General features: G+C 40.9%; 1 protein-coding gene across 2 annotated transcripts in view; it reads right to left on the bottom strand.

Annotated features, from left to right (window-relative positions):
- hm13 (histocompatibility (minor) 13) overlaps positions 1–21730 on the bottom strand; it is a 104201-nt gene that overhangs the window by 26843 nt on the left and 55628 nt on the right. For both annotated transcript variants that reach the window (XM_059980898.1, XM_059980899.1), the window contains 4 exons: positions 17983–18066; positions 15327–15363; positions 13023–13125; positions 10871–10956 (listed from right to left, as the gene is read on the bottom strand). In XM_059980898.1, the coding sequence (XP_059836881.1) occupies positions 10871–10956; positions 13023–13125; positions 15327–15363; positions 17983–18066 (310 nt within the window). The remainder of the gene's footprint in view (positions 1–10870; positions 10957–13022; positions 13126–15326; positions 15364–17982; positions 18067–21730) is intronic.

The raw sequence follows: 21730 nt of genomic DNA, 5'->3' as shown, positions 1-21730 counted from the left end.
GCCTTAGTATTGCTTGACGAAACAAGACAAAAATGGGTTTATGCCTGTTTTCCCGTTGTACAGATGAATTTTGAATTTCAGGTATTTTCAATGGATCAGTAGTGAGGTTGCATTAACTGTGACTGTTTCTGGATTAACTGGACATCAAAGATTAAGGTGGAGATTTGGTATGGTTGTTACTCTGCAGCTTGAGAACAATCAGACAGTTTGTCTTTGCAGCTGGCTGAGTATGAATGCCAATCAACCCAAGAGAATTAATGAGGCAATGCCTTTTCACATGATGTTTATATCTTAAGAGTCAGAGAAATATAAAGCACAGAAACAAGCTCAAGCCCAACTTATCCATACCAACCACCATGCTGTGGGATTTGACCACTTCATTCTTAGACTGGACTGTTGAATTGTTACTTTCCTTGCAGTTTAACAAATATCTGCTTGTAATTTGTTGTTCTTGTATGCATGCAACAGTGTAAAATGCTTCCTAGAGGTCAGAGGATATATGAATTTGTTCAATGTGTCTCCTAATATTTATAATTCTAGAAAGCTCTGGAAGTGGCATTATTCGAATGAGCTTTCTCATTGGTTGATTCTTATCGACAAATTTGAATGGAATTTTTTTTATCCAGAGTAACAATTGCACCATGCTGAGCACCACCTTTTGACTCTCCCTCCCTCTCTAATTACCAGATCTCTATTGCTGTCTGTTCAACTAGCACTTAATAAAACAATCATAAAACAACAATTTTAGTACCTCTCTCGTGACTTCTGAAAGAACCTCCAATTTTTAAACATCAGAATCTAACAAAATGGTGCAGTTAGCAGGATGGCTACCAAGTTTAAAGGCTTAGAATATTTATTTAGAGATACAGTGCACCTTTGAGACATGCTTTCCAGCAAACCCTACAAAGTGGAAATTTTTGGTGCCTAAACGAAAGGGACAAGATTCTGATTCCTGTTCCGATTTGTCTGACAGAAAACTTAACTCTGGCTTCAACATCAGCAGATGGGAGTTAGGACTGAGGAACTATTCCTAACTCATTACTATTTAAAAAAAATAGATCAGCAAAAAGAAACAAGCCACTAGAGCCACAAGCAAGCCGGTACAGGATCTAATAAAAAATTAAATGCACAGAAGCAACGAAGCACAGATTAAAAAAAAATTAAATGTGTGCAAGCCAACAGTGCACATGAGAAAACTTAAATACATGCAGGCTAGAACAGCACAGAAAAGAAATTGAATTTGGGTAGCAGGACATCCTAATCTAATTTCAGCTGCAAACTTATTTTGCGATTGTTGTTAAAGTAAGTAGTAATTAAGACTGAATCAAAACAATGGCCAAAGTTGTAAAATCTACTATGAGCTCTGACCTGAATAAAGCATCTCAGTTTGATAGTTTGGACCATCAGGACGAAAAATGCCAACAATGTTAAGTTTATTAAGAATAAGGGGGCATGCAGTAAAATCCAGAAAACCGCTGAGGGGAAAGGAAAACCCTGGAGTGGCTACTGGTGATTGAAAGATAAGACCACGTGATCGGTTTGATCAAATTCACGAACAAATTAAAAACTTAATGGAGTAAAGATTTTCACTAGTCAATTGGGAAAGAACACAAGACACTATAAACTACAAAAACAGTATGATAGAGACAGTAAAAAGTCTAAAGAGCAAATCGCTGCATTAGCTGCACCAGTGAAAATAAAACATGATAAAATTGAAGTACACTTCCTGCTGCTGCCTGGAAAGTGTTTGCATGTTCTCACTGTGACTGCATGGGTTTCTTCCGGGTGCTCCAGTTTCCTCCCACAGTCCAAAGGCATACTGGTTGGTAGGTTATTTGGTTAACTGGTCATTGTAAACTGTCCTGTGATACGCTAGGATTAAATCGGGGGGGATTGCTGGCTGGCATGGCTCCAAGGGCTGGAAGGACCTATTCCACACTCTACCTCAATAAAAAAATTTTTAAAATAATAATTTTATTAAAAGTCTCAGAGCAAACTGAGTCAATTTCAAACAGTGCATCCATAACTTCAAGTGGGTGGCCCTGCTAGTGACACTTCTACTGACATTACTATTAAAGCTCCACCCTGGGAAGCACCATCTACATTCAAGAGTCCCCCAAGACAGTGACACCATCTGAACTCCAAAGAATTACAAGAAAGCACTAGCGACCAATGGTGGTGTTTACAGACAGCTGACAAAACCTGTAAATACTTTAGCATATACTTCTTCTAAACTGTGATTGCTGCAGCCTGTAACTTCCCTTTGAAAGATGTTCTTTGGAACCAACTAAATGACCTGGTGCTTTTGCAATCTCCTGGGGTATTCGGCAAACTAGAATCTTGAGAGTGCAGGTACAGTCAGGGTGGCCATCGCTGTGAGTGGATTCTGATGAGACCTGATGGTGGAAGCAAACCTGTGATTGGCTCCATTACTCTACACTGATTAAAACATCGAACAAGATCGAAATCAGCAACAAGAGTGAAAAATTAAAAGGCGTTCGGCACCATCTGCCTGCATTTGACTGGTCACTCACCTACCCAAGGAGTCTTGGGTACCACACTACCTGATTTGGGAACAATTGTTGCTCTGCCAGCCATTGGGCTTTAGCAGCTCCAGGTTTGGAGGCTCTGAAGTTCACACTTCATGTGCTTTTGTTTAATTTTGTTTAACTTGGGAAGATGTCGGAGTTGATTATTCAGGATGAGGTCTCGGAATTTGGAGGCACATGATAAAATAGGCTGAAGTCAACATGGTTTCCTCAAGAGAAAGTCCTGCCTGACAAATCTGTTGGAATTCTTTGAAGAAATAACAAGCAAGATAGACAAGGAAGATTCATTTGATGTTGTGCACTTGGATTTTCAGAAGACATTTGACAAGATACCACACGAGGTTACTCAATAAGCTACGAGCCCATGCTATTACAGGAAAGATTCTAGAATGAATAAAGCTGTGGCTGATTGGCAGGAGGCAAAGAGTGGAAATAAAGGGAGACTTTTCTGGCTGGTTGCCAGTGACCAGTGGTGTTCCACAGAGGTCTGTGTTGGAACCAATACTTTTTGTTATATTTCAACAATTTAGATGACAAAATTGATGGCTTTTTGCAAAGGTTGCTGACAATATGAAGTTAGGCAGAGGGGCAGGTAGTTTTGAGGTAGTAGAGACGCTACAAAAGGACAGATTAGGAGAATGGGCAAAGAAATAGCAAATTGGTAAGTGTATGGTCGTATATTTGTTCTAAATGGAGAGAAAATACAAAAAACTGGGATGCACAGGGACTTGAGAGTCCTTGTTCAGGATTCCATAAAGGTCAACTTGTAAGTGGAGTTTGTGTTAGTATTCATTTCAAGAGGACTAGAATATAAAAGCAAGGATGTAATGCTGAGACATTATGAAGCACTGGTGAGGCCTCACTTCGAATAGCGTGAGCAGGTTCACGAAAATGATTCGTGGATTGAATGGCTTGTTGTATGAAGATTGTTTGATGTCTCTGGGCCTGTATTTACTGCAATTCAGAAGAAAGAGGGGTGACCTAATTGAAACTTATTGAATAGTGAAAAGCTTTAAAAGAGTGGATGTGGGGAGGATGCTTCCTAAGGTGGGAGAGTCTAAGACCAGAGGACACAGCCGCAGAATAGAGGGATATCCTTTTAGAACAGAGATGAGGAGGAATTTCTTTAACCAGAGAATGGGGAATCTATGGAATTCATTGTCATAGGCAGCTGTGGAGGCTAAGTCTTTACATATATTTAAAGGCAGGGTGATAGATTCCTGATTGGTCAGGGTATAAAGGGAGATGGGGAGAAAGCAGGAGATTGGGACTGAGGGGAAAACTGGATCAGCCACGATGAAATGGCAGAGCAGACTTGAGGGGCCAAATGACTTGATTCTGCTCTTATACCTTATGGTCTAAAAGAACTGATTCTAAATACTGATGCCCCCTCAATAATCGAGGTTGGAATTCGAATGGCTGAATGAGCCTTAGTCACTGGGACTGAAATGCCGGCATCAGGAACCTGGTGGTACCTCTGAGCAACAGGTAGAACTGAAAGCTTTCACTGAAACCTGCAAGTTGACAGAGTGAAAATCAGCCCATCTACAGTGAGCAGTGATATGCTTTTGGAGTTGTTCATAATTTTGGAAACTTATGAAGACAAAGAGGATCTCTTACAGGTGCAGGAACCCCAATGAAGAATGGCTAACTAGTACAAGAACTTATGGATGTCATACAACTGGTGGAAAGTTAAACAGTTATGGAGTATAGAAATATGGCACTAGTCACAGACTGGTATCCCAACTGTGTTGCTTCCTTATCTGGTACAACAAATACACTCCCCTAGGACACATTGGAGTGGAAAAGATGATCAAAAGATTCTCCTGATGGTGGTGGAATCCAAAGTTCAGGCCACAAGCTCGATGAACAGATGTATGACATGGCAGAGAATGAATCCTGGAGAAGCAGAAGGGCTGGCATAACTAAGCGCTCCACACCTGCTGGCCCATTTTTACATTTACAGGTGGAGTACATTTCTTTGCCAAAGTGCCAAGGATACGCAGATGTACTGATAATAGTGGACAGGTTTTTAAGATGGATGGATGTAAGGAAAGCCACTGCAACACACAACAGCAAAAACTCTGATCAAAGGCTACATACCTACATGGGGATTACCATGTCACATCGACTTTGACCAAGGAACACATTTCACATTTGTTATATTTTTGCCAATTTCCCTACTTACAATTGGCCAATCATATCCATAAAGAAGCAGCTAAAATACATCAATCTGATGGATTGGATTTCTTTCACTGGATTATGTCAATATTTAATGTCATATTATTCATATTATTTTGCCTTATTATAAATTTTACTTGTTTAAATGCTACCGTTAATAGAATAGTTCAAACTTACTTAAGTTTGTCTGCCTAACAATGACAATCCTATGAATACTCTGAAGTACACCCTTTGATACTTCCTAACTTTGGTAGCTTTTAATTATTTTATACTTAAAGTAGAAACCACAAGTTTTTCTGGCTCAGAATTTTCAGATGTAATGATTCTAAATATGTGATTTAGCACGGGGGGGTGGGGGGGTGAGAGAAAAGATTGTTGGATGCAACTGTTTAACTCCAATTAGACCATTTCATGTTTTTTTTCCTTTGCAGTTTAACAATCAATTATCTGCTTGCATTTAAGTTGTTTTTGTATGCATCTAACAGCTTAATATCTTTCCTAGTGGTTACAGTGGGTATATGCAGTTGACAACGCATCTCCTAATGGTTATATTGACATAATTCCATAAAGTACTGGAAGCTTTTCTTGGTGCTGCATTATATGAATGAGAGTTTAATCATTGGTTGGCTCTTATCTATGAATTCAAATGCACGTTTATTATCTGTAATACAAAGAGCTGCTCCATGCTGAGCGCCATCTTTTGACTCTCTTCAATTAGTAGACCTCTAACACTGTCCGTTTTCAACTTTGTTCTATTAACACTTAATACAATAAAACAGTAACAAGTTTTCTGCCTTTTTCCTTACTTTTGAAAGAACCTCGGATTAAAACAACAGAATCCAGCAATGCTCATCTAAGCTAGTCCCCTTTGCCCACATTTGACCCATATCCCTCTGCAAGTTTCCTATCCATGTACTTGACTAAAATGTCTTTTAAATGTTAATGTCGTTGAGTCACAGAGCAACAACACAGAAAAAAAGGCCCTTTTGCCCACCAGCTAGTCCAAATATCCTGCATTTGGCCTATATCCCTCCAAGCACCCACCACCTCTTCCATGTACCTATCCAAGTGCTTCTTGAATGATACTACTGTACCTGCCTGAATCACTTCCTCTGGAAGCTCATTCCATGTATTCACCACCCTCTGTGCAGAAAATTTGCTGTTCATGTTCCCTTTAAATCTTCACCCTCTCACCCTAAACCTATGCCCTTTTCTTTTGGACCCTGCTTAGCCTGGTGGGGGGGGGGGGGGGGGGTGGAAGGACAAAAACTGGGCATCAGCCTTCAAAGTTCAAAGTAAATTTATTATCAAAGTGAATATATCACCATATACAACCTAAGGTTCATTTTTCTAGTGAGCAATCACAATAAATACAAGAAACACAATAGAATCAAATGAAAGACTGTACCCAGCAAGACAACCAATATGCAAAAAAACTGCAAATATAAGAAAATAATAATAATAAAGCAATAAATAAGGGAACATGAGACGAAGAGTCCTTGGAAGTAACCCCATATGATGTGGGAACAATTCATTGATGGGGCAAGTAAAGTTATCCCTTTATCAAGAGCCTGATGGTTGAGGGGTAATACCAGATCCTGAAGTTATGGTGAGGGTCTTGAGGCTCCTGTACCTTCTTCCTAATGGCAGCAGCAAGAAGAGAACAAGGCCTGGATGGCGGTGGTCCTTGATGATGGATGGTGCTTTATCTATACTTCTCAAAAATTTAAGGAGTTCTATTGGGTGGCCCCTCACTACTCTGCTTTCCAAGGAATAAGGTCCAAGCCTGGCCAACCACTCCCTATGATTCAGAGCCATTAGTTCTGGCAACATCATCTTAAATCTTTTCTGTACTCTTTCCAGTGAAACCTTATTTTTCCTATAACAGGGTGATCAAAACTGAACTGCAAGTGTGCCCTCACCTAATGCAACACAAAGTCCCCATTCCTTCAGTCAGTGCCCTGACTGAAGGTCATTACGCTAAATGTCTTTTACAGCATGGTGATGCTACTTTCAAGGAACAAAGCACTTCTAATCCTAGTCCCTTCTGTTCCAATTCACTCCCAAGTGTCCTGGTTTATTATCAAGGTTAACAAATATTATTATTCCTGCTTAAGCATTTTCTCTGACAGCTCATTCCATATTCATCCTACCTTCTGTATTAAAAAGTTGCTCCTCAATTTTCTATTAAGTAGCTTTCCTCTCACCTTAAATCTATGCCTTCTAGTTCTTGATGCTTCAAGCTTGGAGAAATAGACTGTGTATTTGTTTTACACACCTCTACAATGTCACTCAACAGCCCACAATCCAAGAAATAAAGTCTTAACTTACCCAAATGCTCCCTATTAACATAGTCATATGTACTGAGTCCTTATGAACTTTCTCATGGCTGGTCAAACTCTTATTCTTACCAGGTCTGGTGCTAAGCCAGTTTTTTAAAAAAATCACTAATATCTCAGGCAAGTACTTTTAGTTAATATAAAAATTATATGAAAAATAACCAAAAGACAGCAGCAACAAACCTACTGAAACCTCGTCCTGATAAACAGTTTTCTCCCTGGAACATTAACTATTTCTCTTTCCATTGATGCTGACTTGCTGACTTCTAACATCTTTTTAAAAATTAATGATAATTCACCAGAGATGTGCACAGGCACTTCTGGTGGAGCAACTGGGAATAGAGAACTAATGCTTTTGTGGCTGTTACTGGGGATTTTAATCATGTTTCTCTGAAGGTAACAATACTTTTTATAAATATGTCCGCTGCCCTACACAGGACAATAGAACACTGGACCTTCCGTATGGGAATGTAAAAGACACGTACAGTACCACTGCCCTTCCCCTACTTGGCAGATCTGATCACAACCTGGTCCTGCTAACACCCAGGTATATGCCTCTTGTCCAGTAGCAGCCTGTGTCAACAAGGATTGTAAGGAGCTGGACTCAGGATGTTAACGAGACACTGCAGGAATACTTAGGAGGACAGTCTGGGGTGTGTTATGTGAACCACAGGGAAGACATTCTGACAAAATGACTGATTGTACCATAGACTATATCAACACCATCTTGCCAGCCAGGTCTGTACGCTGCTTTCCCAACAAGAAGCCCTGGATCACCAGTGACCTGAAAGAACTTTTGAATATGAAGAAGAAAGCTCGCAGGTCTGGAGATAGACAAGTACTGAGGTGAATACAGAGTGAACTGAGGGTAAAGCTGAGGGAGTGCAAAGAATCCAACAAGAGGAAGCTGGAGTGCAAGCTCCAGAAGAATAACATAAGGGACGTGTGGTCGGGCATGAAGCAAATCACTGGCTTCAAGGTTAATGATAGAGGGCTGCCTGGATAGGGTCAACGAATTGAACACGTTTCTCAGCAGTTCAGCATGGGACCTCCTGCTGACCCTCCCCCACTTGTCCAAACCACATACTCCCCCTGCCCCCAAAGCTTTCTCCTTCACCCCTCCCTCCCCCCTGGTGAGTGCCTGTGTTCCAAATCCCCTAAATTTGGAGTATCCTGCCTCCATGGGGATGACCAACTTCTCCTGCCTGACTGTGACTGTAGGTCAGGTTAAGAGACAGCTGGAGAGACTACATCAAGACAAGGCTGCAGAACTGGGTGATATCAGCCACAGGGTACTGCTGAAGGCCTGTGCGAGCCAGCTGGCTACAAAGGATGGACATAGACAAATCCACTATCTCCCGGATTACTGACTACCTGACAGATAGATCCCAGTTTGTACAGCTGGGTAGCTCTGTCTGAGATGGTGGTGAGTGACACTGCAGTGCCTCAAGGGACTGTCCTGACCCCGTTTCTGTTCGCACTGTACACCTCACTTTCAGTACAAATCTGAATCCCATCACTTGCAGAAGTTCTCTGATGATTCTGCGGTGGTTGGGTGTATCAGAGATGGGCAGGGGTCAGAGCACAGAGGGCTGGTGGACAAGTTTGTGGAGTGGCACGGGAAGAATCACCTGCCCCTGAATGTGACCAAAAACAGGGAGATGGTGATTGACTTGAAGAGGAAGAGGACTGTGACGAGTCCTGTATACACTCTGGGAGAAGGTGCAGTGGTGGAGAGGTACAAATACTTGGGTGTTCACCTCGACAACAGACTTGGCTGGAAAACCAACACCAAAGCTGTTTACAAGAAGGGGATGAGCAGACTATTTTCTACAGAAGATGAGATCTTTCAATGTGTGCAGCAGGATGTTGGAAATCTTTTACCACTCTGTTGTAGCGAGTGCAGTCCTCTTTATTGCTGTATGTGGGGGGAGCAGCATCGGTGCTGATGATTCAAAAAAACTAAATAAATTAATCAAAAATGCAGGATCCATCCTTGGCTACAACCCGGATTCTTGAGTTAGTGATGGAGAGGAGGTCACTAAACAAACTGTTATCCATCATGGACAATCAGGCACATCCTCTCCATGACTTACTGAATAAGCAACACAGCATCCTTTCAAACAGACTCATTCAGCTCTGCTATCACAAGGTTTGTTACAGAACATCTTTCCTACCAAATGCAAGAATCATATACAACAGTTCATCTCTATGAATTAGGAGAACACACATCAAAATACAATAGTCTGTTTCATTATTTAGGACATTATTGCATAGTAATTATTGTGCATATTATTCTGTACTTTTAGTTATTATTATATTTATTATTATTAAATATTATTGCTAAGTGTGTTTTTAAATGCTGCTGTTGCTGTAACAAAATAATTTCCCACTTAGGATCAATGAAGAACTTATTATTACTACGTTAAGTCTATGCTACAGTTGCTTGCTATGTTGGCACTGGACTGTGAGGCAGCACTACCCCCCCCCCCCCCCCCCCCAGCATATCCTTGGATGTATTTGTTGTTAATGTAGATAACAACATTATCTACATTAGGTTTTGATGCACATGTGATAAATTAATAAATCTGAATCTGCATTGATAATGAACAAGTCATGACACTAGGAAATGTAGTGGGACATGGGGGAATCAACACCATAGATCAAAATGGTCAGAGAAGCAAGATGCACAGTGGGAAACTTACTCGCAGTACAACCTGTGGCACAAAAATGTAGGAACCAAATCCAGTGGGCAGACAGTGATGGTAAGGGAGCACAGGAGGGCCGGCAAACTCAACTGCATTTATCATAATGGAAAATCCTCACAGGTTCAGATGCGGTTAGAGTATGAAATTGGAATTATGAAATTGCAATCACAGAAACGTGATTACCAGGGCTGACAACTCATTACATACATTTAAAGCAGAGGTTGCTATGTACTTAATTAGTAAAGGCAGCAAAAGTTGTAGGGAGAAGGTAGGAGAATGGGGTTCAGAGGGAAAATGCTATTATCGAATGATGGAACAGACTCTATGTGCTGAATTTTGTGCCCATGTCTTATGGTCTTAACATCACTAGGTGCAAGTCTGGGAGCATCCAGTCATAGAACTTAACGGCTCATTAATAGTCTAATCATAAAGAAAAATATACCATGAACTGCAAAAATAATCTATATAAACTAGAAATGCAATATCAAGTGGCAGAAGTATATTACATTTAGTTTCAAGAAATCAGCAAAGTTTGCTTTTGTTGCTACAGACAGTATAATAACTGCTGCTCTTCCCTGCTATCTATGAACTTCCACAGGTGACATAGTCAGGTTTTGCCAAGTAGTTTTGCGGAAGTGCGGTTCATAGTTGCATGCAATATCAATTAACAAACGTGTAAAAAACTCTATAACAACTTACCTCTGACATCTCCCCTATCCTTTCCTCCAATCACCTTAAAAGTATGTCCCCTTGTATTAATGTACAACTTTAAAGGTGACTGAGGAAAAAATGGGGTGGGGGGGGGATGACAGAGGCAAGCTCTTTACACGGTGTGTGTGCGCGCGTGTGTGTGGGTGCGTGTTTGTGTGTGTGCGTGTTTGTGTGTGTGCGTGTTTGCGCGTTTGCTTGTGTGCGTAATACATTTAAAATTTATATGGGCACATGAATGATAGGAAAATTGAGTTATGTAGGAAGAAAGGGTTAGATTGAGCTTATAGACTGAAAGGCTACAGAGCCTATACTGTACACCTAAGTGCACCAAGAGACAATATGAACTGAAAATCAGTTATTATACAGCAATCAAAACTCTTACCTCAACATGTCAGTAAGTTCTCCTTTAACCACAGCAACAATCACTGGGAATCCAATACAAGCAGGCACCAAGTAGAGCAGAGCAGGCTGACAAGTAAAAGATGTATTTATATTTCAAAGGAAATTATTTCACTACACAATTTCAAACTATTGTGACTTTGGCATGAACTCAGTGCACCCAAGAACAGATTTCCAGAATGGATTCAATCACATTTCTCAATGGCCATTTTATTAGGTACACCTGCTTGTTAATGCAAATATCTTTTCAGTCAATCATATGGAGGTAATTCAATGTATAAAAGCATGCAGACATGGTGAAGAGCTTCAGCTGATGTTCAGGCCAAACATCAGAACGGGAGAGAAATGTGATTTCAGTGGCTTTGAATGATTTACTGTGGTTGATCGCTTTTTTAATAGTTTCCAATTTTTAGATCAGTGATGCATTGCACATAACAGATCTGGGGTTCTCACCAATTTTTGCAATCCACCAATAAAAATTGGATAGAATGGGAATGTTAGTTGCATGAGCTATACCAAGCCATTTTATGCATCATTGACAGTGTCTGCTTAGGGTAAAAATAGCACATGAAGATGTAACACTTTATAGTGCAAGCTGCAAGATCGGGGTTCATTCCTGTCACTGTGGGTAAGGAGATTGTACATTCTCCCTGTGATCGCGTGGTTTTCCTCTGGTTTCCACCCACATTCCAAAAACATACACATTAGTAGGAAGTAAGTTATGGGCATGCTACGTTAGCACTGGAAGCATAGTGACACATACGAGCTATCTCCAGCACATCCTTGGAATGTGTTGGTTATTGACTCAATCAACACACTTCACTGTGTGTTTTGACGTACACACGACTGATAAAGTTAATCATCTAATAGGGGCACGGTGTCATGGGACAATGCAAGTACACCACTGTCTTCAAGATGGGGGATTGGCTGAAAAAAACATTGCATTTATTGCCCACTACCAACTACTTTTGATATGAAATACTGTCATTTGATCAGAGGACAATTAAGAAATAATCATATCATTGTATTTCAAGTCACATGCCAAATTAAGAATGTCAGATTTCCTTCCCCAAAAGAGCTACACAGCTGCCCTTGAGCCACGGGTCTTTGATGTGCAGCTTGTACATATACCAGACTATATAATAATTACATTTCCCATGAACTACTAGCACAAGGATACCAAATAAAATTCTAAAAACAAAAGCAAGGATGTAATGCTCAGGTATTGGTCGTACTGTGTTTGAAGTATTGAGAGCAGTTTTGGGCCCCTAAGAAAGGATGTGCTGGTATTCGAGAGGATCCAGACGTGGTTCCCAGGAATGAAAAGGGTTAATATATGAGGAGCATTTGACTGCTCTGGGCCTATACTTGGAGTTTAGAAGAATGGGGGGGGGGGGGGGGGGGAAGAATCTCATTGAAAACTATCAAACATTGAATAGCCTCAATAGAATGTTTCTAATCGTGAGTCTGGGCCTGAGGGCACTGCCTAAGAATTACAAGCACATCCCTTTAGAACAGATGAGGAGGAATTTGCTTTTAGTTGGAGTGTGGTGAATCTGTGAAATTCATTGCCACAGATGGCTGTGGATGTCATTATTGAGTATATTTAAAGCAGAGGGTGATAGGTTCTTGATTAGAAAGGACATCAAAAGTTACAGAGAGAAGGAAGAATAGGGTTGAGAGGTATAGTAAATCACCCATGATTGAATGGCAAAGCAGATGCAATAGGCAAATGGCCTAATTCGGCAACCATGTCTTATAGTCTAATCGGATGAATTCCCCTTGTGGACTTTAGGGTGCATATGCAATAGATAAGATAGCAAGTTCATCTTTTACTGCATCAAATACGGTTGGCAATTTTTGAAAAGAAACAGATTATATTTATGGTATACATTTATCACAACAGTAAGCTTGGTGGTGTGAGCATGGACTTTGTAGAAGTCTTGCAACTCTTTTGGTTAATAGCGATTATGAATCTGGCTCTTGAATCAGATTACAATGAAACCCACTACACTTTGGCAACTCATATTGTGCATGACACTATGAATCATTCTATAACTGGTTCCACAACCAGTAAGGAGCGACTTTAAAAATCAAAGCACAAGCAGTATTTAAAACCACAAAGGATAATTTACCTGTGCATGCTTGAAAGTGTGCATTATATATATGGTAAGTCCAAGACCAAAGACATAAGCCAAGAAGCTGGTGTAGAAGTACGTTCGACTATTCCTCTTCAAACTGGTAAAGAGCAGGAAAAGTACATAGGTTAGCGATTTTTGTACATTGATAGTTTAACAGTCTAAACTTCAATCCAAGGATTTCATTACCACAACCAGCAGATATTCCACAAATGGCTTAATAAAGAACAAGCCAAATTCAAAACAAGGGCAAACATTTTAAGCATCTGCCATTTTAAGCATCTCCCCCCTGCACCTACAAGCAAAGACAGATAGGGCAATTGGAATACTTGTTTAACCTACAACTAGATCAGAATAGCTAATAAGCAGAAAGCCACCAAGAGTAGGAAAGGCTCTGTCTTTAATATCTCCCTGAAACAGTCCACTTTCTCTGCAGGCTTCCAGGCAGCTACCATCATTCCAGTGCCCAAGAGAATGGCAACTGGCCAGAGATTACTGCCCCATGGCAATGACTTCAACAATCATTTAGTGCTTTGAGCGGCAAATAATGGATCATATAAAATCCCACCTTCCAGTTACATTGGACCCTTCCCTGTTCGCCTACTGCTCAAACCAATCCACTAATGTCATAGCTTTTGACCTCTACACCATCCAGTCCCACCTTAAAGATGATGCCTCATACACCAGGATGTTGTTCAGCGATTTCAGCTCAGTGTTTAACATGATCATCTCTCAGAGGCTGGTGGGTAAACTGTCATTGGGACTCAACACCTCTTTCTGAAACTGGAACTTTTGATTTCTTGATGGAAAGACCCCAGTCAGAAGAGTTGGCAGCAATATCTCAAGCTCCATTACACTGAGCACCGATGCCCCCATGAATGTGTGCTTAGTCTGCTACTGTCTCATAAATGCACTGCCAGATTCAGCTCAAACTGTAATGTTAAGCTCACTGATAGTATTAGTCCTTGGCCTCATCAGCAACAGAAATGAGGTAGAGAGGCAGGTAAAGTGCTGTGAAAGCAACATGCATCTCAGCACGGCCAAGACAAAAGAAATTATTGTGGACTTCAGGAAGGCACAGGCCAACCACTTTCCATTGCATATCAATGGCTGTGCCATGGATACAGTGAAGGGCATCAAGTTCCTGGTGTGCACATAACAGATGATACAACCTGGACTCATAACACCACCTCACTGGTCAAGAAGACACAGCAGCCGCGATAACGAGAAGATTGAGGTGTAACAAGGTTCCTGCGCAGTCTAATAACTTTCTACAGGAGCATCATTGTGGGGGTACAGAAGCTGCAAGACATCGGGCTGTAAGATTCTGTAGAAGACAGTAAAAATCAGCTGAGATAATCGGCCTCCCACTCCCCGTATTTGCGACATTTACTGGAGCTTTGCAGGTGAAGGGTCAAAGCTTTGTTGAAGATAACCTGCCACCTATCCCACAATATCTTTGACACACTACCATCAGGAAGGAGGTACAGAAGCATCAGGACTGGGACTGACAGACTGGGTAATAGCTTCTTGCCTCAGGCTGTGAGAGTAATGATACCCTGCCACCACCGAGGCCTTGTCACTGGGACAGAGAACTGTTGACCTGTGTTGCACTTTACTACATGCATTTTGAATTATATTTTATTAACTTATAGTATACTATTGTGGTTTTATGTGCTGTGTGATCCATTGTGTGGGTGCATCATGGTCTAGAGGAACATTGATTCATTCAATTGTATATATGTACAGTCAGATGACAATAAACAAACTTGAACTCATCCTATTCAAGGATTTTGACTGTATGATGCTACAACTAGTCTCATATGAAGATCAAGATGAAGTACAATAACGCCTGAAGTCAAACTAGCTGCTGGAAAACATTTCCTGCAAATATGCAATTACATGTGAATAAAACTGAAGCACTTTACTCAACGTTCACAACATGGACAAAATACAAAATGATGCCATGAAAAGGAAAGACAGAAAAAGGACGGAAAAGGGAAAATTAATACTGCAAGGGAATTGAGGATAAGTAAAAAAGTGTGCAACTTTAATTATACTGTACGTCTGGCATTCTAAGAATAATCATTCCAAATAACTAAACAGAGTTTCATTAATTTATGACCATTAGCAATTTAATCGGTTTTGAAAACGCTAATCTAATTTCCTTACTGACTCTGCATTACCTAATTACTACTGACAGATTAGTGAAGTTTGATTAACATTGTCAAAACCATTCAGAATCAACATGATCTAAAATTTGGCCATGTATAACTTTGCTCACAACTTCAGGCAGCTTACCTCACATCAAAACGAAGGAGAAGGGCGATGAAGATGCCTAAGTTTAGACGAGAAATTAAAAAAAATCAGATAACTGCCCATTCAGAATTGTACTAAATTGACATCAACTGTTCCTTTATGGTAACAAGTTGCACATTACAACACTCCATGAGTGAAGAGAATCATGACGACATAACACCAATGTAATGAGTATTGTGAGAAGTTTTAGGTCAGAGAAAGGGTGTGCTGGCATTGGAGGGGCTTCAGAGAATGATCCCAGGAATGAAAGGGTTAAAGTACAAAGAGCATTTGATGCTTTGCTGGGGTTTTGAAGAATGAGAGGGGGAATCTCATTGAAACCTATCGAATACCGAAAGCCCTACATAGAATGGACATAGAAAGGATGTTTCCTATAGTGGGAGAGTCTAGGACTGCGAACACAGCCTCAGAACCAAAGGATGTCTGTTTAAAACAGACATGAAAAGATATTTCTTTAGCCAGAGAATAGTATATCTTGAATTTATTGCCAAAGATGGCCATGAAGACCTAGTTATTGGGTATACTTAAAAGTGGAAGTTGATAGGTTCTTGATTAGTATGGGCATCAAAGGTTTACAGGGAGAAGATAGGAGAATGGGTTGAGTGGAATAATAAATCAGCCATGATTGAACAGTAGAGGAGACTTGATAGATGGGATGGCCTAATTCTGCTCTTGTTTTAATGGATATACAACAACCATTATCATTTCATCCAACCGTTTTATCGTCCTGCAACAGACAGCAAGCTTTGTTGTCAGCTACACCTTATTGTGTTCTCTAGTTTTATTAAATTTAATAGTTTGCATCGAGTTAATGGATTAAATGACTGTAGTGTTAACAGGCCTTACAAAAAAAGGCAAATGAGAAAACCAGAAGGAGCAGTGGATGTGAGACCTACTCCACCTCCACAGAAAGGTGAACCCACCACTAGGATTAGGAGACTGGATGCAGCCATCTAGCCATTTTCTGCTATGTATAGATCAGAGAAACTTATGGCTTCAGTGTGTTAGGCTGTGCTCAACAGCAAATCAGTTATTCCAGGGTCAGATATATTCCCAGTGATTGTCTCCAACTTGTGAAAATTTCTCTGATGTTGGTTGTATTGAGAACAATAAGTTCCAGAAAAGGTCAAACAATCTTGCTCTGGGGATCTGTTTCACAAATAACAGCTGGGGATACAGGAAAGCAGATTAGAGGAGAGAATGAGATAAGAGGTTGGGGAAAAACCTGTTCTGTGTGCACGTGTCTTTCTTTTGGTAGGGAACTCTGAGATGGAACCATGACGTGGGGAATGGAAAGGAGGTGCAGATATTTGAAGAAAATGGGTTTCCAAAATTAAGTAAAATTAGTTTTGCTTATCATGTTGGTGTTAAAAACCTACTTCATACAGTTTGCTCTGTACCCTATGTTATACAAGGTAAAGAACACCACAAGCACCAAATATACCTTGGCATCATAGTGGCTAGTTTAATGTTTTACAATGCCAGCTGAGGGTTCAATTGCTGCCAGTCTTTTTCTACCCCACGACTGCATGGGTTTGCCGAGTGCTCCAGCTTCCTCCCGCATTTCAACAATATACAAGTTAGGGATAGTGAGTTGTGGGAGTACTATGTTGGTGCCGGAAATATGGCAACAATTGTAGGCTGCCCCCAGAACACAGACTGTGTTGAACTTTGACATAAAATAATGTATTTTCACTGTTTGTTTTGATGTCCATGTGCCAAATAATCTAAGATTATTATTTTTATCAATTCAATTCATAACATCATGATCACTATCCCTCTTCCCAACCAGTTATTCTGCCTTGATAGTGATATGCTCTGGCTCAATATCATACTTGCCAAGTTTTCACGAAGTCCATAAGACAATATCAGACACTCCAGATTATGCTGACTAGAGCTCCCAACAAGCTTAAGATGGCTTGTAAAAAAAAAACATTTGTTTCAGACAAACATCAGTAGAGGAAATCTGCTGCCCTTAGAGCAGGGGTTCCCAACCTTTTTTATGCCATGGACCAATACCATTAAGAAAAGGGCTCGTGGACCCCAGGTTAGAAACTCCTGCTACAGCCTTTGCACAGTTCCAGACTCTCAGAGTCACACTGATACTTAAATGTCCTCTGAAGTGACCTTGGCCACTCTGTTCTGGTACTATGAAAGATAAGCAATAAATGCTGGCCACAAGGTTGAAGTCCATTATCTTGAAAAGTTTACAAATAACCAATAATGCATATAGTGGGCTCCAAACTCTCCCACATTAGATTGGCAGATGGTCCAATGCTACGTCAACAATGATGTGAGAAGGGCATTATACTTGTAATTTTAAAATAAAACTCAAGAGCAGAATTGGGCCATTCAGCCCATTGAGTCTATCCGCTATTCCATCATAGCTGATTTATTATCCCTCTCAACCCTATTCTCCTGCCTTCTCCTTGTAACATTTGGCACCCTTACTAATATGCAAAACTAAAGTGGTGCATGACAAGAATTGCTTAAGGAACATTAGCTAATTTGAGCTCATGTTAAAATTGAGAACAGCATGGTATTTGACACCAACACATTTAGGCCAATTGTCCAGAGCATGAGCTGAATTGACAGCAGTTACTAAACATTATGGATTCTTTAAAGAAAGCTCAATTACCTGGAATGACGATGTCTCCTAAGCCAAGCATTGCAAAATTATTGGCTGCAAGCCCTTTCTCGAGTAGATCTTGAGGGAACAGCACTAAATAAACAAAAAAATAAACATTACTATCCAACCTTGAGAGAAAAAGGGAAGCTGCAAAAGGTACCATTGGCCCATAAAATCATGAAATACAAAGTTCAGGAAGCAGGGAAAGAAATTATCAAGATGGTTTTCCTTAGTAGTCTTAACTTTTAGAAGTTAAAATATTCTGTGCAGGTGATGCTCCTCTTTCCCCTCATACCTACTGTCAATGCTCATAATGGGAGAATTGTCAGAACTACAACAGTCTGCTCAGTCTGTTCAAACCATAATCCATCATCTTTAGTTGGTCCAGTGAAAAATATGGCAGTACTGATGGCCCCTTTTAAAAAGAGAGCAATTTTGAACAATGTTTTAGGTGCATTCCAGTGCCAGACTGTATAAACACAGAGCAGCTGGGATGTCCTGCAGCTTGACGGGAATGTTTGCTTTTGTACATCTCATTCCAGTCCATGCTGTGCACAGTGATGTCGCCCAACCGCAGGCCATCTGGAATCTAACCACCAGCTAGGGTGATGCTAACAGTTTCTAATTCTATTCTCATGCAGCTGCTCTGGTAAGCAGCGGGCCAGCATCTTGGCCAAACTGATCAAAAACAAGGTCTGTTTATAAACACTCACCCAGATTCTACTTTCAGATAGAAAGTCCAAAATGTTGCTGTGAAACTTAATACCATTTATTACAATGACACAAAAGACATTTCAAAGACTTGGAATATCTACAATTGGGAGAAAGAGTAATTTGAAGTATTTTAAACAATTAAAGGTCCCTCAATACATCCCCACAGATAAATAGAGTTTAAGAATTAGCTCTCAAAACATTAAGATTGTGGAATAGAATTCGGCTATTTGGCCCATCAAGGCTGCTCTGCCAGTTCATCATGGTTGATACAATTCCTTTTCAACCCCAATCTCTTGCCTTCTCCCTGTAACCCTTCATGCCCTGGCTAATCAATAATCTAGTGACCTCTGCTGGTAAACTTTGTTTAACAGGCACCAGGACTTAAAAGTGAGAGGCTCAAGATTTTGTTGTTGATCCTTGATCTTGGATTCAGGGTAGGCAGGATGGTAGCTTGGGAAGCAGCTTGATCCCCCTGCAAGATGTAGCATTTCAAGGGACCTGATGGTCTCCCCGTTGACTATATCTGTGGCAAGAGCACAACTGTGCAGCTCAGACCAACCAGGCCAAGAGCTGGAGTTGGCTCTGGAGGTACTCCGGAGATCATCTGGGAAGCTGAGGGCTTCACAGATGAGACTTACTGAGGTGGTCACAAGCAAATTACAGACTTCAGATAGATGGATAAGAACCAGAAGAAAGGGGAGTAGGCAGTCAGTGCAGGGTTTCTCTGTGGTCATTCCCTTAAGTATTGCTTGGTGGAGTGGGATGGGGAGGAGGAGGGCATGACCTATCAGGACAAAGCACCAGCAGGCAGATCAATGGCTCTGTGGCAGGCTCTGAGACTCAGTGGAGAAGAGTAAAGTCAGGGAGAGGACCAGTGATTGGAGACTTGTTGATCAGTGGGACAGACAGGAGATTCTGTGACTGCTAAAGACGTCAGCATGATGTGCTACCTCCCTGGTATCAGGTGCAATGACAGCTGCAGAATATTCTCAAGGAGGCTGAGCAGCCATAGGTCATGGTGCACACTGACAAAAGTGACATATGTATAAAAGGACAAAGAGATCCTGCATAGTGAATATGGGAAACTTGGAAGCAAGATGAAAAGAAGGACCTCAAAAGATAATCACCTCTAGCTACCTCTCACACACGACAGGAACAGGAAGACAGAACAGAAGAGGGGTTGAGGAAGATGAACCAGATTTTAGTTTCTTCAACCAACAGAACCTCTTCTGAGGCAGGATAGAACAAATTGAAGGCAAAGCAGTGAATGTGGTGTTTTATGGATTTTAGTAAGGCATTTGACAAGGTTCCCCACAGTAGGCTCATTCAGAAAGTCAGGAGACGTGGGATCCAGGGAAGCTTTGCTGCATGGATTAGGAATTTGCTTGCCCACAGAAAGTAGAGTAGTAGTAATGAATGACTTAGATAACGGAGTGGAAGGATGGGTTAGTAAGTGTGCAGGTGAAGATTGGTGGTGTTATGGATAATGTAGAAGGTTATTGTAGGTTACAACTGGTCAACAGTAGGATGCAGAGCTGGCAGGTGGAGTTCAAATCTGGAAAAGTGTGAACTGATTCACTTTGAAAGGTTCAACTTAAAAGCAGAGTACAGAGATCCTGGTAGGATTTTTAGTAGTGTGGATGAACTGTATCTCAATGTTCCCTTGAGTCATACAATTTGCTGTATACTCTTGTGTTTAACCATCCATAGTATACCACCTCACACTTGTCTGGATTAAACACCACCTATTATTCTTTTGCCCAAAATTCAAATTCATCTGTATCTCATGATGTTTTGACAACCTTTCTACCTATAATAGGGTGACAAGGTGAAGATATATCTCTACTAAAGGCACTCCTTCCCTCCACTAGCCTGCAGGTCATCCTTGGGCATTAGCCCTTCCACCCACCCCGCTCACATGAAGCCATGGGAGCAGGTATTAGCACCTGGTGCATATCACAAGTCCTGGTCATACAACCACTGATACCAGGCAGACAATCTGAAGAGTACTGATTTTGGCTGGGGTTACCCATCTTGTAAAGACACTGCCCAGAAGGAGGCAAAGGCAAACCAGTTCTATACAAAAATCAGCCAAAACAATCACAGTCCCGGAAAGACCATAATCTCCCACATCATATATAATGAATGAAATATCTAAAATTCCACCAATGTTTGCGTTACCCACAAACTTGATAATCAGACTGTCTACCAAATTATTATATATACTTTAAAGGGGTCCCAGCACTGATCCTGCAAAGCACCACTGATCACAGACCTCCAAATATGGGCAACACCTCTTCACCACTACCCTGCCTTCCACAACCAAGCCAATTCTGAACCCAGCCTACCAACTTACCTCGGATTCTCTATGACTTAATCTTCTGGATTAGTCGGCCCTGCAGGATCTTAAAGGTTTAAAAAAAAATGTACACCAAGATGATATCATTTGCCATATCCATCTAAATGTTAACCACCTCTGCAACAGAGCTTCCCTCACACAGACATCCTGACTACCCCCATGCAAACAAACCTGTGGAAATTCGAAATGCAAGCAAGAATTTCTCCAATGTTTTCCCTACCACTGATCTAAGGCAAAACACCGGAATTGTATGAAAGGAATTATTTAAATACAAAAGCAGCACTGTCCAACCAGCTTCACTTATTTCACTTATCCTCCCTATTGGATTCCACCTTCTCCAGCCCTTTACCTTTCCCACCCACCTGACTTCCACTATCACCTTCCAGCTAGTCTCCCAACTCCCCCCAACCTTTTTATTCCAGTACCTTGCCGCTTCCTTTCCACTCCTGGAGAAGCGTCTCAGTCCAAAACATCCGCCATCCATTCATTTCCACAGATGTTGCCTAACCTGCTGGGTTCCTCCAGAATTTTGTGCGCATTACTTTGGATTTCCAGCATCTGCAGACTTCCCCGTGTTTATGATTAACATGCTTTGTTACCCTTTCTCCTTGCTGATTATTAAATACAAAAATATCCTACTTAATAAAAACATTCTATCCATGATTCCATGTCTGTCTTCAATCC

This window comes from Hypanus sabinus, chromosome 9, assembly GCF_030144855.1.
Source record: "Hypanus sabinus isolate sHypSab1 chromosome 9, sHypSab1.hap1, whole genome shotgun sequence".
In the NCBI taxonomy this organism is placed as follows: Eukaryota; Metazoa; Chordata; class Chondrichthyes; order Myliobatiformes; family Dasyatidae; genus Hypanus; species Hypanus sabinus.
Note: the sequence above shows the minus strand (reverse complement) of the source record. Positions and strands in the feature narration are given on the sequence as shown.